Source organism: Pongo pygmaeus, chromosome 9 (assembly GCF_028885625.2).
Source record: "Pongo pygmaeus isolate AG05252 chromosome 9, NHGRI_mPonPyg2-v2.0_pri, whole genome shotgun sequence".
Classification (NCBI taxonomy): domain Eukaryota; kingdom Metazoa; phylum Chordata; class Mammalia; order Primates; family Hominidae; genus Pongo; species Pongo pygmaeus.
Genome location: NC_072382.2, coordinates 9,648,209 through 9,666,752, shown reverse-complemented (window position 1 = coordinate 9,666,752; position 18,544 = coordinate 9,648,209). Strand labels below are relative to the sequence as shown.

The following is an 18,544-nucleotide window of genomic DNA, read 5'->3' as shown; positions in this document are numbered from 1 at the left end:
TATTGTGATGGCTGCTTTCGCGCTACACTGGCAGTTGAACAGTTGCAGAGTTGAGTCTGCCGCCTGCAAATCCCAAAACATTTACAACCTGGCCCTTTGCAGAAAACATTTGCTGGCCCCTGAGCTAGAAAATAGGGAGCATTGTCTCCAGGGAAATAGAGGACAAGCCGATGGAGCCGGTTTATTGGGTGGAAGGGACGAAGGAGAGGAACCCAAAGCCCGGGTACCTGTCTCCGAGGCCCCAAAGCCAAATCCTGATTGCTCAGCGGGCTGGAAGGCGTGGCCTCAGCCCCGCCCCGCCTCACCACAAAGCGGTTGGTTGCGGCCGGGACTACAGCGGTGTATCATGGGAGCGGCCCGGGCTAGACGTTGAAAACACTAAGGGGAGCGCGCGAAGCTGAACTTGGCGCTCGATGGGGGCCGTTAGCCGCCCCAGAGCGCGCGGAGCCGCAGAGGCGTAGCTGGACTACAACGCAGTGCATCTCGGGAGGCCAACTCGACTGGACGGGGTGAGAGGACAGAGGTGGCTCGATGGGCCGCCCGAAGGCCGGGGATCATGGCGGGCAGGCGGGCCCAGCCAGGTTCAGCCCCGCCCCGCCGCTCCCCGCTCCCGGCCGGCCTCGCGTGCCTTCCCGCAGCACCGCCGTCCCCGGGATGCTGAGCGCCCACCGTCTCCCCGCAGCCCCCTCATGCCCGGCTGCGAGCTGCCCGTGGGCACCTGCCCGGACATGTGCCCGGCCGCCGAGCGCGCCCAGCGCGAAAGGGAGCGCCGCCTGCACCGCTTGGAGGTGCTGCCGGGGTGCCGCCAGGACCCGCCCCGCGCCGATCCGCAGCGCGCGGTGAAGGAGTACAGCCGACCCGCCGCCGGCAAGCCCCGGCCCCCGCCCAGCCAGTTGCGTCCGCCCTCGGTGCTGCTGGCCACCGTGCGCTACCTAGCCGGTGAGGTGGCGGAGAGCGCCGACGTCGCCCGCGCCGAGGTGGCCAGCTTCGTGGCAGACCGCTTGCGAGCTGTACGCCTGGACCTGGCCCTGCAGGGCGCGGGCGACGCCGAGGCAGCGGTGGTGCTGGAGGCGGCGCTGGCCACGCTGCTGGCCGTGGTGGCGCGGCTCGGGCCCGACGCGGCGCGGGGACCCGCGGACCCGGTGCTGCTGCAGGCCCAGGTGCAGGAGGGCTTCGGCTCGCTGCGGCGCTGCTACGCGCGGGGCGCCGGGCCGCACCCCCGCCAGCCCGCCTTCCAGGGCCTCTTTCTGCTCTATAACCTGGGTGAGTCAGGATCCTGGCGGCTGGGCAGAGCGTGGGGACAGGAGCTCACTATGACTGTGGAGGTAGGGAAAGGAAGGATTAGCTTTAACATCTCACCATTAGCCCCCTCCCAGGACAGCACAAGATCCACCGAGCCCCGACGTGGGACCTCGGGCCCATCTCTCGGTCTTAGTTGTCTCAGGAATAAAAGTGGAGGGGGCAAGGGTGGAACGGGAGAGTTGGTCTAAATAGTGATTTTCAAATTTTTTTTTTTTTTAGAGTCTCGCTCTGTCGCCCAGGCTGGAGTGCAGTGGCGCGATCTCGGCTCACTGCAACCTCCGCCTCCCTGGTTCAAGCGATTCTCCTGCCTCAGCCTCCTGAGTAGCTGGGATCACAGGCGCGCGCCACCACACCCGGCTAATTTTTGTATTTAGTAGAGACGGGGGTTTCACCATGTTGGTCTGGCTGGTCTCGAACTCCTGACCTCGTGATCCGCCCACCTTGGCCTCAGAAAGTGCTGGGATTACAGGCGTGAGCCACCGCGCCCGGCTGATTTTCAAACTCTTTTAACCTCCCGCCCAGTCAGGGTTACAAAGCCAACAAGAACACATATGCCCACGAATATAACTGAGACAGAAGTTTAAGGCATTAGAGATACTTTCTATGGGTGATGCATTCCAATAAACTCTATTATTTGTTTCTTTCTTTGTTTTTGAGACAGCGTCTAGCTCTGTCGCCCAGGCCGGAGTGCGGTGGCATGATCTTGGCTCACTGCAACCTCCGCCTCCCGGGTTCAAGCTATTCGCCTGTGTCAGCCTCCCAAAGAGCTGGGACTACAGGCACGCGCCACCACGCCCGGCTAGGTTTTGGATATTTAGGAGAGACAGGCCAACACCATGTTTGCCATGCTGGTCTCGAACTCCTGACCTCAAATGATCAGCTCACCTCTGCCTCCCAAAGTGCTGGGATTACAGGCTTGAGCCACCGCACCCGGCCTGTTTGTGTTTTTTGAGACAGGGTCTCATTCTGTTGCCCAGGCTGGAGTACAGTGGCTTGATTATAGTTCACTGCAGCCTCAACCTCGTGGGCTCAAGGGATCCTTCTGCCTCAACTTTCCGAGTAGCTGGGACCACAGATGTGTGCAATCACACCCGGCTAACTTAAAAAAAAATTTTTTTGTAGATGGGGTCTCGCATGTTGCCACTCGAATTCCTGGGCTCAAGTGATCCTCCTGCCCCAGCCTCCCAAGTAGCCGGGTGCCTGCCATCATGCCCAGTTAATGGTTTATTTTTGTCCACACTGCTCCTGTGAAGAAGGCATGGTAATTATCCCTGGTCTAGTGGGGGAAGAAATCGAAGCCCAGGGTGGTGAGGTGACTTGCCTGTTGACACAGCACTGGTTAACAGCAGTGGCAGGACCATGATTTTCTTTTCTTTTAATTTTTTAAAATTTATTTTTATATAGGGATTGGAGTCTTGCCATGTTGACCAGGCTGGTCTCAAACTCCTGGGCTAAAGTGATCCTACTGCGTTGGCCTCCCAAAGTGCTGGGATTATAGGCATGAGCCACTGTGCCCAAATAAGCTCTGTTCTGGCTGGGCTCTCTCTACTAAAAATGCAGAAATTAGCTGGGTGTGGTGGCGCATACCCGTAATCCCAGCTACTCAGGAGGCTGATGCAGGAGAATCACTTGAACCTGGGAGGTAGTGGAGGTTGCAGTGACCGAGAGCCACTATACTTCAGCCTGGGTGACGAAGCAAGTCTGTCTCAAAAAAAAAAAAAAAAAAAAGGCCCTGCCTTATACAATTTTAACAAAATGCTGTTGATTTCACAACCTACTTATTGGTCAGAAGCCCCAGTTTACAAATGAGGCCCAAGGTTCCAGTGTCTGAGACTCTTCCGGAAGGGAAGCAGGGGAGAGTCTCCTGAAGGAAGGGGCCTTCCCAGGTGGTCAGGGGAAAGTGGGGCAGAGTTGGCTCCCAAAACTGTGGGTGTAGGGAAGCTAGGGTAGTGGGAAATGCAAGTCAGAAAACTTGGACTGGGGTCAGGCTCAACTACATACCCACCCTAGGACACTCTCAGGCAAATCATTAAATTATCTGGGCCAGCTTCCCAAATCTGTAAACCCTGCCCACTTCAGTGTTGTAAGGAAGGATCTTGACTGCAGGAAGTCAAGAGCCTGAGGCAACTCATTCAAATATAGGTCAGGAAAGGAGCCAAAGGCTGGCCCTTAGAGGGGAGAGAGAAGTTGAGCTAGGCCTAGAGAAGGGGCGTGGTTGAGGAGAGAGGAAGGATAGGGTGTTGGGAGGGGAGATGAGCCTGATCCTGTAAGGACCAGGCGTCCTCATTCTGGCTTCCCGCTCTCACAGGCTCGGTGGAAGCCCTGCGGGAGGTTCTACAGCTGCCTGCTGCTCTGCGCACCTGCCCACCCGTCCGCAAGGCCTTGGCGGTAGATGCTGCCTTCCGAGAGGGCAATGCTGCCCGCCTGTTCCGTCTGCTCCAGACCCTGCCCTACCTGCCAAGTTGCGCTGTGCAGTGCCATGTGGGCCATGCCCGCCGGGAAGCCCTGGCCCGCCTCGCTCGTGCCTTTAGCACCCCCAAGGGCCAGACCTTGCCCCTGGGTTTCATGGTCAACCTCCTGGCCCTGGATGGACTCAGGGAAGCACGGGACCTGTGCCAGGCCCACGGGCTGCCCTTGGACGGAGAGGAGAGAGTTGTGTTCCTGAGGGGTCGCTACATGGAGGAAGGGCTACCGCCTGCCGGTACGTGCAAGGTGTTAGTGGAGAACAAACTTCGAGGACGTACCCTGGAGGAGGTGGTCATGGCAGAGGAGGAAGATGAGGGCGCGGACAGACCTGGGTCCCCAGCCTGAGGAGGGAGCGTGAGCCTCCCAGAGCCCCAGGACTGGGCCAGAGCACTTAGGTTTCTTTTTCCATGGTTCCCAGATAATAAAAGGAACTTGTTTTGTTGGTACCAGTTACTAGATGTGATTTATTTGAGGGGGCTGTTGTAGGGAGTTAGGATACACAGCATGCAGGGAGAGGAACGCGGACTAGGCAAGGCTTAAGGCACCCCATGCCTCACTTTCGCCACTGGTCCTTGGCCTTGATGACCTGAGTTGGCATCTGAGGTTGGCATTATGCATCCCATCTCCACCCACCCGCCACCAAGGGCATTTGGTGGTTTTGCCATCCCATCCCTGTCCCCTGCTGCCTACCCTCTGCCACCTAAGCACCAGGATGAGGGTGAGTTGCATTAGGGCTTGCCACTCCCCTCAGGGACCCCAAGCTGTTGCCTGAGAAGCTTGAGAGGGTCCTGTGGTAGTGCCCTCTCTTGGCACCAAGGAAGACCAGGACATCTCAGGAAAGCAGGCAGGAGAGGGTTGGGGTAAAGAGAGGGTTGAAGAAAGAGGGCTGGGGTCAGAGGTCAGCCACAGGCCTCAGGGTGGCTGCTGCACCCTCCAGGGCTGTCACCACAATGCTGAGCTGTCTCTGGACCTCAGCCCAAGCTTCAGATCCAGAAGCTGTGTCCCTGGCCCTGGAGCAGGCATTGGATAGGCCCGGGAATGTGGCTACAGAGCCCGTGCGAGGTGCCCAGAGCACATGGCTGACAAGAGAAATGGGACAGGATCACGGTCAGTCAGGAGCCAGGAAAGAGAAGCCTGGGCCTAGAACTGGCTCAGCTCCTGTACGCAGCAAGGCAGAAAAGCACCCCCCTCCACCTGTCTCTGAAGGCCAGGGGGCTCTTACAGCAGTGGCGGTGGGGAGAGGAAATGTGGATTCCAGTTCTAGCTCCCAGAGGGACCCTCAAGCAACTTTCCTCCCCTCCCTGAGCCTTACATTCCCACCTTCTTCAGGGGCTGGGTTGCACTCTAAAGGGCAGAGAAGCTGACCACCTCATCTCAGGTGGGGGGCCATTGCCCGGCCCCACCTGGAGGCACCTCCCAGGACTCTGGGACAGACTCACCTGTAGTAGCGTTCCTCTGGGAAGGCTCTAGGGTTCAGAAAGGTCCGTTCCAAGAGCATCAACTGGTCATTGAGCATCCGGACCTGCAGGGGGCTGGTGGAGGCAGCACCTACCAGTCACCCTGGAGCCAGCAGCCCAGCTACCAGCCTGGTATCCTGCCCTGGATGCTGCCCTCCCAGCCCCTGCCCGCTGCCCTTGCTCACTCAGGGCTGCCCTTCTGCAGTGTTGATATGCGTTGGCCCAAGGCTGAAGCTTCTGCCTCAAACTTCTCCACTGCAGTCACCAGAGGCCCTGTGAGGAACAAGCAGTGGCTTAGTCCTGGGGGTGCAGGGCTCCCCATGCCTCAGGGTCAGGGCTATGCATACCCAGGCTGATGCTGTGCTGCTCCAGCAGAGCCCCGAGGTCTTGCTCGGCTGCCTGCAGGAAGCTGCGGAGTGTCTCACTGTAGTCACTGACTTTGAGGGGCAGGAAGAAGCTGTCACTGAGCCGGAGAATCACACTCCCCGCTGTCCGGGCCACAGCCTGATGGCTGCTGAAGCCTGCGGCAAAGTCACAAGGCCAGGGCTCAATCTTCAGCCTCTCCTGTCCTGGTCTCAGGATGCCCCTTGTCTCCCTCCTCACCTGGGTCCAAAAACTTGTCCATATAGTCAAAGGTGTCAAAGGCTGTGTGGTAGGTGGGGTAGATCCTGGCTGAAGTCTTGCTCTGGGGGAACAAAGCCCAGAGGTGACAGGCTTGGGATGGGAAGTGGGAGGTGTACCTCCAGTGAGCTGCAAAATGTGGGCATTATCTCCACTGAATCTTGGCCATGTCTGTGAGGTGGGTTCTAGAATTCCCACAGAAAAGGAAACTGAAGCTCAGAGAGGTTAACCTGCTGACATCACACAGCTAATTAGTGGAAGAGCTGGGTCTGGTGCCAGTTTCCAGTTTCACAGGAAAGAGAAGAACCTGGGGCTTTGGAGTCAGAGAGATTCAAATCCCAGCTCTACTACCAAGAATCGCTGTGGCTGTGAGGTGGAGAACATACGTTTTGGAGCATCAAACAGGGAGGTGCCAGCTGGGCACTCTGCACCCCTTGTCTTGTTTTTACCTTCATGCCAACGCTCATGCCAATGATCTGAGTTAATCAATGCTGAGATTAACCTTCCCCCCGCCACCGGCCCCTACATTTTAAGATCTTTGGAAACAGAATGCTTCTTACAGGCAATGTCATCTTACAACTGGTTGAAAGTGGTGGTTTTTTTTCCCTTCCTGAATATTGCATAACATAATGGCGCATCTTATAATCAGTAGTATCTTACATTTGATAAAATAACATAGATGAGCATAAAGAGGTGCTTGAAAAGGTTAAACTTGGCAGAGGCCGGGCGCCAAGGCTCACACCCGTAATCCCAGCACTTTAGGAGGCTGAGGCGGGAGGATGGTTTGAGCCCAGGAGTTCGAGACCAGCCTGGCAACAAAGCAGGACTTCGTCTATATAAAACGTGTGTGTGTGTTTCTGTGTGTGTGTGTATTTTTTTAAGAAACTTGGCAGAGGTAGCAATGAGTAAAGGCGCAGCGTTCAGTCTGTATGAGAACAGCCACAAGGAGAGGAGGGGGCGCATGCAGCAAGGTACCGAGGCAGGGACGGAGGGGCGCCTGCTCACCCGGTCATAGGTATAGGCGATGTCCATGGAGGAGATGCCCAGGAAGTGAATGAAGGGTGCATAGTCGCTGCCAGCACCCAGAGAACCCAAGCTGCGGGAAGGAAGCGTGCCGGGATAAAAGGCGCTGGGCCGGACCGCCTCGCTCCGGGCCCCCTTCTGTCCCTGGGCTTACCTGGGGACGAGGCCGTACACCGGGCTGCTGCGGTTGAAGTACCGGATCCAGTTGTCGTAGATGCTCAGGTCGCCAGGTCCTGGTGAGCGGATCTGGCCGGAAGGAGAATTTAGTCTCGGTGCGGGGCCCTCCCCAGCCCCAACAACAGGGCGGGTTCTCCACCGGTCTCCTGCCCACCCATGGTCCAGTCCTTACGAGGCTCGCCCCAGCCTCAGTCCACCCCAGCAGATCTAGAGAGTACCACTCCCCAGCCCCGCCCACCTGTGCGGCCCCGCCCGCCGCACACGGCCCGCCCACCGCACTGCCCCGCCCACCCGTGTGGCCCCGCCCACCGCACTGCCCCGCCCCCGCTAGTTCAGCCCCGCCCGGCCTGCCCCCTTCCACCTCTTTGGTTGCAGAGAAGACGACACTCTGGACAGGGGGCGTCCCCTGCACCCTAAGGGTAGCGTTGGCTGTGGGAGGAGGGGAGAAAGACTATTTGGGCCCCAGCCCCTTCTTTTACCCATCCCGTCGTCCCACCGTCTCCTCCCCTTTGCTGACCCGCCACCAGCATACCAAACACCGAGATGTCCACGTTGATGTAGGCCACCGTGCGCTCCTGCAGCTTGTTGAAGAACTCCTGCGGGTGCGAGGGGCGACGTCAGCGCCGCGCCGTTCTGCCCTGGGAACCCTTTTCGATCCCCTACCCAGTAGGGCCACTCACTTCTGTGAATTCCGTGGAGCCAATGAGCCCAAACTCCTCAGCCCCCCAGCTCGCAAACACGATTGATCTGCGAGGACGCCAGGTGCCTAGGAATGGGGGATAGAGGGTTGGAGGACAGAGTCCTCCTGATCCTAGGGTGCCTTAGGAGAAAGGCTGCTGACGTGAGGAGTAGGGGAGAGCGGGAAAAGGCGGGGCAGCTGGTGACAGGAGGTCCTGGCACCCCGCAGCCAGGCCTTCCAGGAGGCTCCCGCACCAAACACTGACCCCAACTCCAAGCCCCCTGAAGGGTCGGGTGGTCCCTTCTACCAGAATGCCTACTGCCCCTCTCTCTCTGTGGGCATGCTCTGGGAAGACTTGCGACTCTCCACCCTCAACCCCCGCCTCCAGGCCAAACTCCATAGCCATCTTCACTTGGTGGTAACACATGAACGTTTCCTGTTAGGGCGTTATCCACATTGAACCAATCCCTACAACAATGCCTTGAGGGAGATACTATTATTATTTCCATTTCACAGCTGAAGAAACTGAGAGAAGCTAAATGACTTTCCCAGGGTCACACGGCTGGTAGGCAGCAGAGCCAGTTTCAAATCCAGATATTTGGCTCCACACTGTGGGTGTAGGGACTGGAGGTGGAAGCCAGGCTGCAGGATGCTCCGCCTCCCGGGTTCAGGCAGGAGAATCGCTTGAGCCTGGGAGATAGAGGTTGCAGTGAGCTGAGATCGTGCCACTGCATCCAGCCTGGGGGACCGAGTCTCACTCTGTGGCCCAGGTTGGAGTGTAGTGGTGCGATCTCAGCTCCCCGCACCCTCAACTTCCTGGGGTCCAGCGATCCTCTCACCTCGACCTCCCAAGTAGCTGGGACCACAGGCACACACCACCGCACCTGGCTGATTACTGTATTTTTGGTAGAGATGGGGTTTCTCCAGGTTGCCCAGGCCAGTCTTGAACTCCTGAGCTCAAGCGATCCACCCACTTCAGCCTCCCAAAGTGCTGGGATTACAGGTGTGAGCCACCGCAGCAACCAGCAAATGAAGAATTTTTTAGTGTGATGTGATTACATGCTTGCAATGACACATTTTTACACTTTTTTCTGCCAAAAATATATAATCGAAATCAAATGAGATGAACCCAAATTGAGGGTTATTTGACAAAATAATAGGATAATAATAGCAAGATCATGAAAGACAAAGAACAGCTAAACAATTATTATAGATTAAAGGAAACTAGTAACCAGATCACTAGTGTGATCCTGGATTGGAGCTTGGGCCAAAAAATTTATTTTGCTATCAAGGTCATTATCACTGGGCACAGTGGCTCACGCCTGTAATCCCAACACTTTGGGAGGCTGAGGCGAGGAGGATCACTTAAGCCCAAGAGTTCGAGAACAGCCTGAGTAACACAGCAAGACCTTGTCTCTACAAAAAGTAAAAAAGTATCAGGGCTTGGTGGCGCACACCTGTAGTCCCAGCTAATCAGGAAGCTGAGGCAGGAGGATCCCTTGAGCCCAGGAGGTCGAGGGTGCAGTGAGCTGTGATTGCACCACTGCACTCCAGGCTGGGCAACAGAGTGAGACCCTGTCTCAAAAAAATTTTTTTCTTTTTTTTGAGACGGAGTCTCATCAACCAGTCTGGAGTGCAATGGCGCAATCAGCTCACTGCAACCTCTGCTCCCAGGTTCAAGCGATTCTCCTGCCTCAGCCTCCCAAGTAGCTGGGATTATAGGCACCTGCCACCACGCCTGGCTAATTTTTTGTATTTTCAGTAGAGATGGGGTTTTACCATGTTGGCCAGGCTGGTGTCGAACTCCTGACCTCAGGTGATCCACCCACCCCGGCCTTCCAAAGTGCTGGGATTACAGGCGTGAGCCACCACGCCTTGCTGGAAGTATTTAAAAGTTGTGGGGGCTGGCGCGGTGACTCACGCCTGTAATCCCAGCACTTTGGGAGGCTGAGGTGGGCGGATCACGAGGTCAGGAGATCGAGACCATCCTGGCTAACACGGTGAAACCCCATCTCTACTAAAAATACAAAAAATTAGCCAGGCGTGGTGGCAGGTGCCTGTAGTCCCAGCTACTCGGGAGGCTGAGGCAGGAGAATGGCGCAAACCTGGGAGGTGGAGCTTGCAGTGAGCCAAGATCGCGCCACTGCACTCCAGTCTGAGCGACAGAGCGAGACTCTGTCTAAAAAAAAAAAAGTTGTGGAAAATTGGCTGGGCACATTGGCTCACACCTGTAATCCCAGCACTTTGGAAGGCCGGAGCGGGTGGATCACCTGAGGTCAGGAGTTTGACACCAGCCTGGCCAACACGGTAAAACCCCATCTCTACTGAAAATACAAAAATTAGCCAGGCGTGGTGGAGCACGCCTGTAATCCCAGCTACTCGGGAGGCTGAGGCAGGAGAATGGCTTGAACCTGGGGGGCAGAGGTTGCAGTGAGCCGGATTGCGCCACTGCCCTCCAGCCTGGGTCACAGAGCAAGACAGTGTCTCAAAATAATAATAATAATAATACTTCAGACAAAAACATATATAGTTATATTATAAATAGCCAAGGCTTTTTTCCCCCTATTTTTTGTAGAGACAGGGGTCTCAGTATGTTCCCCAGGCTGGTCTTAAACTCTTGGACTCAAGCGATCCTCCTGCCTCTGCCTCCCAACATGCTGGGATTATTGGCATGAGTCACCGTGCCTGGCCCATATATTATACAGAGATAGAAAGCAAACGTGGTGAAACATTAATATTAGGAGTGTCTGTATAAGAGTCTTCTTTGTACTATTTTTACATCTCTGTAAGTCTGAAATTATTTCAACATAGAACACTTCGACAAACAAAAATATGCGGGAATTTCTGCGCTACCCATAAGGGTAAAGTCGAAAGACCAGCCTCTCTCCACAAGCTTGTCCACTCCCTCCACCCCTGGCTTCTGAGCTATCTCAGCAACACCTGTGGTTTCACAGACTATTTTGCTACCAACTCCCCAAGTCATCTCTCAAGTCTCTCTCTCCTTTCTTTCTTTTTTTTTTTGAGACACGGTCTTTTTCTGTTGCCCAGGCTGGAGTGCAGTAGCGTGATCACGGCTTACTGCAGCCTCAACCTCCCAGGCTCAAGCGTTCCTCCCACACAGCCTCCGAAGTAGCTGGGACCACAGTCACATGCCACCACACCTGGCTATTTTTTTATGTTTATTTTTTGTAAAGACAAGGTCTCACTATGTTGCCCAGGTTGCTCTCGAACTCCTGGGCTCAAGCAGTCTGCCCACCTCAGCCTCCCAAAGTGCAGGGATAACCGGCATGAACCACTGTGGTCAGACTTCAGGTCTCATTTCTGAACTGTGACATCATATCATACAAGGTGGGGACGGAGTTTGACAGCAGTGGCGTGTTCGTGTGCAATTACAGTTGAGTGGGTATCGGTTCAAATGCCATGCTTAGCACTCCGGGATATTATATGTAAGGGAAGATGAGGAAGGTCTGGAGCCGATGGCGGTGATGGTTGCACATTAGAAATGTACTTAATGCCACTGAATCAAATACTTACCAATGTAAAACTGGTCAGTTTTGTTATGTATATTTTACCATGAATTTTTAAAACTAACGAAAGAGGGCCTGGCATGGGAACTCAACGCCTGTGGATCACCTGAGTCCTGGAGTTCAAGACCAGCTTAGGCAACACAGTGAGACCCCGTCTCTGTAAAAATAAATAACTAAAACTAAAACAAGAAATCAATATGGGAAGACCCAGATTCACGTCTTCCTTCTAGATCTGTCCTCGATCCGCCCAGTTGTTTTTCTTAAATGGCGCTAATGTTGAGTCGCTTAGACCAGAGCCCTCGACTTGTCCTCCCTCTTGCCCCTGGAGCCAGCAGACCCGGGCCCAGCAGCCTGTCCCTGCCCCACTGCCCTCCATCCTGGTCCAAGCCCCACAGCATCTGCATCTCCAGCCCTGGAATGACAAGAATCTACCTGGCCCCCCTACGTGGCATGCCCTTCCCTGCTCCCCGCCTTTTTTTTAGACAGGGTCTTGCTCCATTCCCCAGGCTGGAGTGCAGTGGCACAATCTCAGCTTACTGCAACTTCTGCCTCCTAGGTTCAAGTTATTCTCCTGCCTCAGCCTCCCGAGTAGCAGGGACTACGGGCGCACACCACCATGCCCTGCTAATTTTTGTATTTTTAGTACAGACGGGGTTTCACCATGTTGGCCAGGCTGGTCTCGAACTCCTGACCTTGTGATCCGCCTGCCTCGGCCTCCCAGAGTGCAGGGATTACAGGCGTGAGCCACTGTGCTTGGCCAGGAGCCGTTTAACATGAGGACTCTATCATATCCCTCTCCTGCGTGAAATCCTTCACCAGCTTCCCACAACCCTTGGACTGAACTCCAAACTCCTCAGCCTGGCCTGGCCCTGCCTGCTCTGCCACCTCGCCCAGCCCTGCCTGCCTCCTTTCTGGCTGCCACCTCCTTGCCCTCCTCCCCTTCCCTGAAGCACTGAAACGCTGAAGTGCTGCCTCCACTGAGAGACTTGTCCCAACCTGGCCCGGCACATCAAAGGCACATGAGATATTAGAGACATCAGAGTTAACAATTGGCTGCTTGGCCGGGCGCGGTGGCTCAAGCCTGTAATCCCAGCACTTTGGGAGGCCGAGGCAGGCGGATCATGAGGTCAGGAGATCGAGACCATCCTGGCTAACACAGTGAAACCCCGTGTCTACTAAAAATACAAAAAATTAGCCAGGCACAGTGGTGGGCGCCTGTAGTCCCAGCTACTCGGGAGGCTGAGGCAGGAGAATGGCGTGAACCTGGGAGGCGGAGCTTGCAGTAAGCCGAGATTGCGCCACTGCACTCCAGCCTGGGCGACAAAGCGAGACTCCGTCTCAAAAAAAAAAAAAAAAAATTGAACCCAAATCTGTCTGGCTGCCGTCCCTGACCCAGCTGAGCTAAAGTTCCTGGAGGTCAGAGCCTGGGCGCTGCCTGCTTCACGGCAGCATCGGGCCTCGCTCCATCCAGGCACACGGGAGGCACTTGGAAGCTGCACATGAATCAACCCACAGTCTATTCCCTGTACCACACTGGGCTGCTGCAGGCCAAGGCTGGTGTCATGCATTTCTGCCCCCAGGGCCCTCAGGCATGGCACAAGGAGCACTGCAGTATGAGGGAGAGGAGGTGGAACAGGAAGGGGACCTCCGGGGGCGAGGGTCCCTGGTCCAGGGGAGGGGGCTGCCTCACCCTTCTTCAGCAGGGTCCCCAGGACACGGGAGAGCTCCAGGAGGACGGCGGTGCCACTGCTGGGGTCCACAGCCCCGTGCACCCAGCTGTCTCGGTGGTTCCCATATAGCACGTAGCGATCTGGCCAGAGGAAAAGGGGCAGAGAACCAGAAGAGAGGGAGAGGTGGGCAGGGGGAGCTGGGCTGGGTGGTGGCAAGGGCAGGGCTAGATGAGGACACAGTGGCAGCAGCATCCAGAGCAGAGCAGGGGTCTGGGGTGCAGGCAGCAAGAGGAGGGCTCACCAGGCTCCACAGCCCCGCGGATGATGCCCAGGACGTTGGAAGAGTTCCTCAGCTCCAGCCGGTTGTAAACGCTCACACTCACCTGGCTGGGGAGGGTGAAGGGTGTAAGAAGACTCTTGGCCTTGCCAACTGTCCCCCACCCAATGCGGGAGACACTGAGGCCCGGAGCTGGAAAGTGACGTGGCAAGGTCATTCATTGGCCCTGAAGTACCAAGAGCAGCAGCAAGGCTGGAGCCACGCTCTCCTGCCCACTCGCTAGGTAGGTACTTATTGGGTACTTAGTCCCTGACTAGGCTCTGGGCAATGACAGCGACAGATGTGGACCTGGTGCTCGTGGGGCCTCCCTCTCCCGAGTGAGACAGACCACGAGGACAGGAACAGCTGGGTGAAGGAGCAGAGGGCACCTGGAGGCCAGGGGGTGCTGCAGGGAGGGAGGTTGGTGCAGGTCGGGAGTGGCAGGGGCCCTGGTTTGGGAAGGAGCTTGGCATCTTCAAGAGAGGGAGTTGTGGGGTGCAGACGTCGAGATGAGGCGGGAGGGGCAGGGGAATCCCCGCAGGAAACAGCAGCAGCTGTTTCACGGGCTTCCCCAAAAACAAGACAGATATTTTGGGGTCAGGAGAGGGTCTGGGAGAGAGAAGAAAGGGAAAAAGGTCAGGCTTTGAAGTGGAAAGAGGGAACATAATCACAAGGGAAGGGGAGAGGTGAGTTGGGGGAGAGGATAACTGAGGGAGAACTGGTCTGTCTGCATCTCACCTGTCTGCTGGGAAGTCTCCGTCAGGCCGGAAGCCGGGACCCAACCTGTAGCGGCAGCCCAGTGCTCCCTGCCAGGTGGCTGGGGCCAAAGTTCCGTTGAGGTTACTGGGGAGGAGGAAGAGGCCCTTCAGGGTAAGTGTGAGTGTGGGGCTTGAAGTCTGGAGGCCACTGGGAGCTGGGCAGGACACCCCGGGGCACAAACTCACCAGAGCAGGTCTCTTGCATCCTGGAAGCCAATGGGCTGTGTAGGAATTGGGGGAAATCCAGAGACATTGGCAAGGTCCACGCGGAAGGAAGAGGGGACGGCTGGAAGGTAGGGAGTCAGAGGGTCCCCAAAATACTCATAGTAGGAGCCTCGCTCCACTCCTGAGGGGGGCAGGTACCAGGAGTTGGGAAAGGTTTCATTGGGTGAGCTCAGCCCATCGTTGATGTCGGCAGGGTCTGTGTACACCAGCACCCCGGCTACCCCATGCTTGGCAGCGTTCACAGCCTGCAGCGGGCAGAGGAGGCTGTGTGTAAGGGAGGGACTGGGACCGGATATGTCCTGTTCCTCTTCCTCCTTCCTCGACTGTGGAAGCCAGGATAGACCAATCTTCCTACAGGCAAGATGATGTTTGCACAAGTCATTTATGGCAGTGCCTCTTGCAACAGTAAAGGCCAGTTCGGCACAGCCAAGCCAGTGCCTATAAGTGGAGTTTGGTTGAATAACAGGGGCATCCTACAGTGGAATACCATGAAGCTGCATAAAATAACACGGTTGTGTACTCATGTCCACAGCAGCGTTATCCTCAACCGCCAAAAGGAGGAAATAGCCCAAGTGTCCATCAACAGATGAATGGCTAAACCAAATGTGGGCTGTAACATACAGTGGAGGACGGGTGTGGTGACTCACGCCTGTAATCCCAACACTTTGAGAGGCCGAAGCAGGCAGATCACCTGAGGTCGGATCACTTGAGGTCAAGACCAGCGGGCCGATCACCTGAGGTCAAGACCAGCCTGGCCAACATGGTGAAACATTGTCTCTACTACAAATACAAAAATTAGCCAGGTGTGGTGGTACCCACCTGTAGTCCCAGCTACTTGGGAGGCTGAGGCACGAGAATCACCTGAACCCGGGAGGCAGAGGTTGCAGTGAGCTGAGATCATGCCACTGCACTCCAGCCTGGGTGACAGAGCAAGACTGTCTCAAAAAAACCCCAACCAACCAACAAACAAACAAACAAACAAAAAACAATGGAATATTATTCAGCCTAAAAAGAAATAAAATTCTGATACATCAATGAGCCTTGAAGATGTTATGTTAAGTGAAATAAGCCAGACATAAAAAGACAAATATCTTATACTTTCACTTATGCGAGGTACCTAGAATAGGCAAATTCATAGAGACAGAAAGTAGAATTGAGGTTACAGAAAATAGAATAGGGGCTGGGGCAGGGACCTGGGGAGTTATCGTTTAAATAAAGTTTCTGTCTGAAATGATGAAAAGTTTCTGGAAATGGGTAGTGGTGATGGTTAGTTAATAATCTGTGTATTTCTACACTGCTTGTTCCCCTTTCTTTTTCTTTTCCTTTTTTCCCTTTCTTTTCTTCCTTCCTTTCTCCCCACCTTCCTTCTTTCTTTCTCTTTTCCCAGCTCTTATTATGGACACTTTTTTTTTTTTTTTGAGACGAAGTCTTGCTCTTGTCCCCCAGGCTGGAGTGCAATGGCGCAATCTTGGCTCACTGCAACCTCTGCCTCCTGGGTTCAAGTGATTCTCCACCTCAACCTCTGAGTAGCTGGGATTACAGGCGCCCGCCACCATGAGCGGCTAATTTTTGTATTTTTAGTAGAGACAGGGTTTCACCATGTTGGCCAGGCTGGTCTCGAACTCCTGACTTCAGTTAATCCGCCTGCCTTGGCCTCCCAAAGTGCTGGGATTACAGGCATGAGCCACTGCACCCAGCCCACTTTTTAAAAAATTGTGGTAAAATACACATAACATAAACTTAGCATGTGGAGTGTGCAGTTCAGTGGCATTAAGTACATCCATATTGTGCAACATCACCACCATTCATCTCCAGAACTCTTTTCATCTGACAAATCCGAAACTTGGTCCCCATTAAACCCATTAAATACCAACTCTCCCTTTTCCTCTCTGATTCTACTCTTTATACATACATATATATATATATATATATATATATATATATATTTTTTTTTTTTTTTTTTTAGAGATGGAGTCTGGCTCTGTCACCCAGGCTGGAGTGCAGTGGCACAATCTTGGCTCACTGCAACCTCCACCTCCCGGGTTCAAGCAATTCTCCTGCCTCAGCCTCCTGAGTAGCTAGGACTACAGGTGCACGCTGCCACGCCCGGCTAATTTTTTTTTTATATTTTAGTAGAGATGGGGTTTCACCGTGTTGCCCAGGCTGGTCTCGAACTCCTGAGCTCAGGCAATCCGCCTGCCTTGGCCCCCCAAAGTGCTAGGATTACAAGCGTGAGCCACCGTGAGCCACCATGCCCACGCCCACGCCCAGCCGTTTCTTTTTTTTTTTTTTTTTTTTTTTTTAATCGGAGTCTCAGAGTGCAGTGGTGCAATCTCAGCTCACTACCATCTCTGCCGCCCAGGTTCAAGCAGCTCACCTGCCAGAGCCTCCCTCCCCAGTAGCTGGGATTACAGGCATGCACCACCATGTGTGGCTAATTTTGTATTTTGAGTAGAGATGGAGTTTCACCATGTTGGCCAGGCTGGTCTTGATCTCCTGACCTCAGGTGATCTGCCCACTTTGACCTCCCAAAGTGCTGGGATTGTAGGCGTGAGCCACTGTGCCCGGCCCCTAGTCAGAATTTTTGTTGGAAAAGAAATGGCAGGGAGAGGACCAACAGGAGGGACTTAAGTTGAATATTCAGAACTACTTCACAGGAGGACTTAGACTTCCAGAATACCAAACCTGATAATTGTACTCAACCCCTTTATTTCCTACAGCTCAGAGAGGGTCAGGGAGGCATCCGAGGCCACACAGCCCATTGGTGGGACAACCCGAAAACACCTCACCTTTCCTGCCCCACCCCTGGGCTTGGTTCCCCACTCAACACTGTCTCTTCTCCTTCCCCTTCCCCTCACTTCCTCCAGTCCACTGCCCGGCCCCTTCCTCACCAAGGCATCCTGCACTGGGGGGCTGCCACTTACCTTGGCCCCACGCCCTACACCCCCATAGCGAGTCAGGGCAATGGTGCCTTCGAGTTTGATGCCCTGAGTCTGTAGCTCCTTAAAGTCTTCTTCCGCACCCCGGTTGGCATAGACGAGGAGGCCCTAGTCCCAAGAGGGGGTGATCCTTAGAGCTGGGCCCAGCGAAGGGCGGGTGGGGAAGGGGGGGTGGAAGGCTGCATGGCAGGAGGGAGAATTTAGATTCTGTTCCCCCATCTCACCCAGAGCTTGTAAGCTCCCCAAGGACAGTCACCCCTGGTTTCCTCCATGTCTGGGTGCCCTGTAACAGACCTGGCCTTGAGCAGAGCCACTAGTGTTTGTTGAATGACTGATGGAGGAAAGGAGCAGCGATGGAGTGTCCAGGTGAGTAAATTCGGGAGGGGGCGGTGTGCCCCAGTTGAGGCACATTCCCTGGGTCAGGGTGGGGAGAACCTTGGGTGGAACCAAGGGAGCTGGGCCAGGGCAGTAGGGGGGGTTCTGGGCCCACCTGTGGGGTTCCAGAAGGAGCATAGGCGGCATAGGGTTGTACCACATCTGGCCCCCCTTGCTCCCCGGTCACGTTCTCCTCAGTCCGGTGGCAGGAGTGGATGATGTCCCCAGTGGGGCCCACTGTTAGAGGGGGTGGCAGTGTCATGGCTGGGCCCAGCAGCTCCCCCTCTGGGCATTCCCAAGGCTGGGCAGGACCTCACCGACGTCCACGACGTTGGGCTGCTCCTGGCTAGGGAAGGACAGCAGCACCTCGTATGTGGAGGCCTCGGCCGAGTCCAGGCCTGACCCTGGGTCCTTCCAGCGCTGCAGCAGCAGCTGCACCAGGTCCTCATCCCGAGGGCTGGAGGCCAGGTGTGGCTCCCTGGAGAGTTCTCTGCGGGGTGGACAGAGGGAGGGGCAGGGCCAGCATCAGGGAGGGGGCCTCTGGCAAACAGAGGAGCAGATGGCCCCACCTCTCACCTGAGGTTCTCCCGGATCCTGTGGGCATCCAGCTGCCCCATGACTGTCTCCAGGATCGCCAGGTCCAGGTCCTGGGGGGCCGGTGAGTTGGCTTTTTTGGGGATGGCAAAGTGGCCCAGGATGATCCCCAGCCCCAAGAGGGCAGCAGCCCCCAGCCCCAGCCCCAACACCTTCGTCCACTGCATCCTGCGGACTCTTGGCCAGCTGGGGTGGTACTGGTCTATAGGTTATTCCCTATAAAGGGGGTGTCATGCCTGGTTAAACATTACCCCATGGGTGGCACTGCCCTTTGATCCCCAGCTGGCAGGGAGAGTGAGGGAACATCCCGCAGTGAGAGCCAGGAGCAATCCACATCCACCACATCCTGCACCATTTGCCTGGAATGGCTCTCCAAGGGCAGCAAGGTCACCGAGGGACACTGAGGCCAAGAGGG

General features: G+C 55.5%; 2 protein-coding genes across 4 annotated transcripts; one reads left to right on the top strand and one right to left on the bottom strand.

The window, feature by feature from the left end:
• Nucleotides 1-332: 332 nt before the first annotated feature.
• SAC3D1 (SAC3 domain containing 1) lies at nt 333-4,214 on the top strand. 3 transcript variants are annotated; one of them, XM_054437536.2, is made up of 3 exons: nt 333-509; nt 683-1,263; nt 3,611-4,214. In XM_054437536.2, the coding sequence occupies exons 2-3, from the start codon at nt 690-692 to the stop codon at nt 4,111-4,113; spliced, it is 1,077 nt and encodes a 358-aa protein (XP_054293511.1). In that variant the 5' UTR covers nt 333-509; nt 683-689; the 3' UTR covers nt 4,114-4,214. The 3 variants fall into 3 exon arrangements, with proteins under 3 accessions (XP_054293511.1, XP_063527800.1, XP_063527801.1); XM_063671730.1 differs by adding an exon at nt 2,425-2,563 and having other exon boundaries at nt 333-1,325; nt 3,611-3,746; XM_063671731.1 differs by having other exon boundaries at nt 333-1,325; nt 3,611-3,694.
• NAALADL1 (N-acetylated alpha-linked acidic dipeptidase like 1) lies at nt 4,204-18,296 on the bottom strand. Its single transcript, XM_054437534.2, has 18 exons — nt 18,112-18,296; nt 17,853-18,025; nt 17,651-17,772; nt 17,146-17,268; nt 14,183-14,466; nt 13,977-14,081; nt 13,224-13,309; nt 12,943-13,062; nt 7,727-7,812; nt 7,579-7,642; nt 7,408-7,475; nt 7,024-7,115; nt 6,852-6,942; nt 5,829-5,910; nt 5,573-5,746; nt 5,411-5,498; nt 5,208-5,300; nt 4,204-4,847 (listed from the first exon to the last, which is right to left on the bottom strand). Exons 1-18 carry the CDS (start codon nt 18,294-18,296, stop codon nt 4,661-4,663), a joined length of 2,223 nt encoding a protein of 740 aa, XP_054293509.1. The 3' UTR covers nt 4,204-4,660.
• Between the last annotated feature and the right edge of the window lie 248 nt (nt 18,297-18,544).